Genomic DNA, 3,730 nt, shown 5'->3' with positions numbered 1-3,730 from the left:
CTACCTGCCGCCCTGATATTACTTGTTAGATATTACTGCACTGTTTGAGCTAGAAGCACAAGCATTTCGCTACACCCACTATAACATCTGCTAAACACGTGTATGTGACAAATACAGTGGCGGCTGGCCGATAGAGGGCGCTAGGGCGCCGCCCCCTTAAATAAAATTATTTTACAAAATAAAAAAATAAAAATAATAATAATAATAATAAAAACATCAGTATGTCAATATTTGTGTGTTTGAAATATGGAATGCACACAGTAATATGTGTAAGATATGATAGAAAATCATATTCGCAACCTTTCCTCTGCCTGTCAAACGCCTCGTCAGCTCTGGGCGATACAGAAAGTGCCCCGAGGAGGCGGGTCTACGTAGCAGTTAAGCCAATTGCTAATTTAAGATATGAATGTATGACATAAAATGTAGTCAATAAGCGATCTTAAATCGAATCCAAGGAGGGCGATTATTTTATCGCCCCAAGCTCGCCCCTGATAAAATAAGGACCGGGGTCCAGTGACGCCATTTTTACTAGACAACAATGGCGAACGCAAACGTTACTCCTCCAAGACCCAACCCTAACTCGGTGAAATCTCTCCTCCAAGATCCGTTTGAGAGGAGAACTTTGTCAGAGAAAGTTCGGGTGAAAGAGCTGGGCCCAGATCAACCTGACCTCTTAATCAGACAGCAGGCTAGCGAGAAAGGGAAGCAGTATATGCGCGGCTTCTCCCGTAGCTGGTACACCAGGAAGGCTTGGCTAGCTGGGTGCACTGATGCTAATGCTTTATTTTGCTTTCCGTGCTTGCTTTTTAAAACGACGGGGTCAGATTCAGCATGGACAGGTACCGGAGTGAGGGATATGAAGCACCTGTCAGAGAAGGTAAAGAAACATGAGAACACCAGGGCACACATGGACAACTCTGTAAAGCTAGCTGTATTAGGAAGGGTGAACATTGCTACGCAGCTGGATGACGGCCACAGGATTGCGGTGAGGAAACACAATGAGGAGGTGGATAAAAACAGGCACATTATATCCAAAATTATCGATTGTGTGAAGTTCTGTGGGGCTTTTGAGTTGGCCTTGCGTGGGCACGAGGAGACTGACTCCTCAGACAACCCCGGCATTTTCCGGGGCTTAGTGGATTTTGTTGCCTCCCTCGACAGTGTGCTGGAGGAGCACCTGAAGACAGCTACCGTTTTTAAGGGCACGTCAAAGACGATACAGAACGAGCTGTTGGACTGTATGCTGTCAATGCTTAAGGATTACATCCTGGAGGAAGTAAAGAGTGCTGATTTTATCGCCATTCAAGCTGACGAGACGACTGACGTTTCCACCCACTGCCAGTTGGTGCTTGTGTGAGTGATTATCATAGAGCCGTCACAATTATATTTGTTTTAGTATTTTAAAAGGAAAGAGAAGACACAATCAGACGTTGATAATAATGCAGGAAAGTACTACACAGTTTGTAATAATTATTCAGGTGTCCACCAGGTCAATTTCTAGAAGAGGCCTAGTTGTTATTGAATATTAACTTTATTGCTAAGTGAACAGCAGAACAAAATGATGTTGCATCCCTCTCACAAATGTAATAGAAAAAGGCTTTAAAACGTAATAACATCAGTTAATTATGTACATCACAGGTTAAAAGCAGTTACTAGACATAGTTTGTGTGTATATACACACTGTCTGTCTGTCTGTCTGTCTATATATATATATATAAAAGTCACTGGTTGTGTGTTGAGGGGGAATTACAGTGAGTTAAGAAGTCTGATTGCAAGTTATCAAATTAAACTTTATTTTTTGGACCCAGGGCCTCAATTCCCTCTTTGTGTGGGCACAGCGTATCTGACGAGCAGCAACAGCCCATCAAGCGACGGAGGATGCTGGGACCAGGAGAACAACAGAGGTTGGCTATAGAGGTAAGTTGTGATGTAATTGTCAGTGTTTCCCACCTAGAACTTTTTTCAGGCCTGGTAGTATGTAGCCAAAACCCTGAACAATCAGCACCTTGGTAATCATATACTTGAGTTGGACATAGGCATGTGTCAGTCAGGATCACTTGCATCAAAATAGCTTAATTGCAAATTAAAGCTGATGATGTATCTTTTACAGGTATGTGATACCATCCTGAGTCATGCCAAAGAGAGGTTCTCCTTCACCCAGCACCTCATCAGCGCAACACTATTGCACGGAGAGTTGTTCCCACAACACAGTGTGAAGTTCCCCGATACAGCGCTTGAAACAACCGTGGAGGCGTACCCCATGTTGAACAAGGCCAAGCTCAAAACCGAACTGTCCCTCATCTATGAGAACAGTGAGTTCAAGGCTTGTAGTGGTGCAGTGCCCCTGTACCAGTTCTTCATGGAGAACAACCTTCAGAGCACTTTCACAGAGACTGCCAGCCTCCTCAAGATCCTCATCACCACACCCATGACAACTGCTGAGTCAGAATGGTGCTTCTCTACACTGAAAAGGATCAAGACCTTCCTGAGAAACAGCATGACACAGGATCGCCTGAACGCTCTGGCCATGCTCTCCATGGAGAAGAAACTTGTCAGGGACATTCCTGACTTTAATCAAAGGGTCATTGAGAGGTTTGCCACTCAGAAGGACAGACGGGCAAAATTCCTGTACAAATAAGATGACAGACACACACACACAGAGCAGCTCTGGCCGCATGTTTCTTTGTATATAGTTGACCTTAGCATAAAAAATCCAGTTATATATGGTACTCTAGAAAGTCTTAATAGTGTCTTTGCTAATATTACTGTATATAGGTTGTTTTGTATCAATTAATTGTTGCAGTTCTGGAGCACATTAACAATTAGTCACATTTAGTATGATCATAAAATACTGTATGCTATTCTTCCAGTCAAAGGTTTGAGTTCATCCACTTGATATCCATTTCTATATTATACATCCTTTTATACAGTGTAAGATTTCCTATAAACTTTATAATAATTTCATGTTATTGTCCACTTTCCACTCTGTTCTGACAGCATGCCTGTTGCGTTGCCTGTTTACTACCAATGGTGAAAAGTTCACTTTAAATGCAAATGAAAGGCTTGGGTTTGTGTAATATGTTTTTGTGTAAGAATGCCTCAACTTTTTAATATTGGCATTAAATAATTACTGAATGTTTCACTGAGCACTGCTGTCCTGCAGTTTGTGTTAAAATATATCGCGATGGTTACAGGAAAAAAAAAGTATGGCACAGCCCCACCGAGAATATTTTTCACCAGCCGCCACTGGACAAATAACATTTTGTTTTCTTTTACTTGTAGCCATGAAGTGCGTTGAAAGGCTGGTCATGGCTCACTTCAACACCATTATCCCAGAAACCCTAGACCCACTCCAATTTGCACACCGCCCCAACAGATCCACAGATGACGCCATCTCTATTGCATTCCACCCTGCCCTTTCCCACCTGGACAAAAGGAACACCTACGTGAGAACGCTATTCATTGACTACAGCTAAGCGTTCAACACCATAGTGCCCTCAAAGCTCATCACTAAGCTAAGGACCCTGGGACTAAACACCTCCCTCTGCAACCTGATCCTGGACTTCCTGACGGGCCGTCCCCAGGTGGTAAGGGTAGGCAACAACACATCCGCCACGCTGATCCTCAACACAGGGGCCCCTCGGGGGTATGTGCTCAGTCCCCTCCTGTACTCCCTGTTCACCCATGACTGCTTGGCCAAGCACGACTCCAACACCATCATTAAGTTTGC

General features: G+C 43.6%; 1 protein-coding gene across 1 annotated transcript; it reads left to right on the top strand.

The window, feature by feature from the left end:
- Window positions 1-978: 978 nt before the first annotated feature.
- LOC311117010 (uncharacterized protein) lies at window positions 979-3,145 on the top strand (the record flags this gene model as incomplete). The annotated part of the gene is made up of 3 exons (XM_084192015.1): window positions 979-1,353; window positions 1,809-1,917; window positions 2,111-3,145. Coding segments are annotated over 3 exons (1,012 nt in total), but the record flags the coding sequence as incomplete, so codon positions are not given.
- Window positions 3,146-3,730: the final 585 nt, after the last annotated feature.

The sequence above is a fragment of the Coregonus lavaretus genome (genome assembly GCF_964263955.1).
Source record: "Coregonus lavaretus genome assembly, contig: HAP1_SCAFFOLD_4258, whole genome shotgun sequence".
NCBI lineage: Eukaryota > Metazoa > Chordata > Actinopteri > Salmoniformes > Salmonidae > Coregonus > Coregonus lavaretus.
Note: the sequence above shows the minus strand (reverse complement) of the source record. Positions and strands in the feature narration are given on the sequence as shown.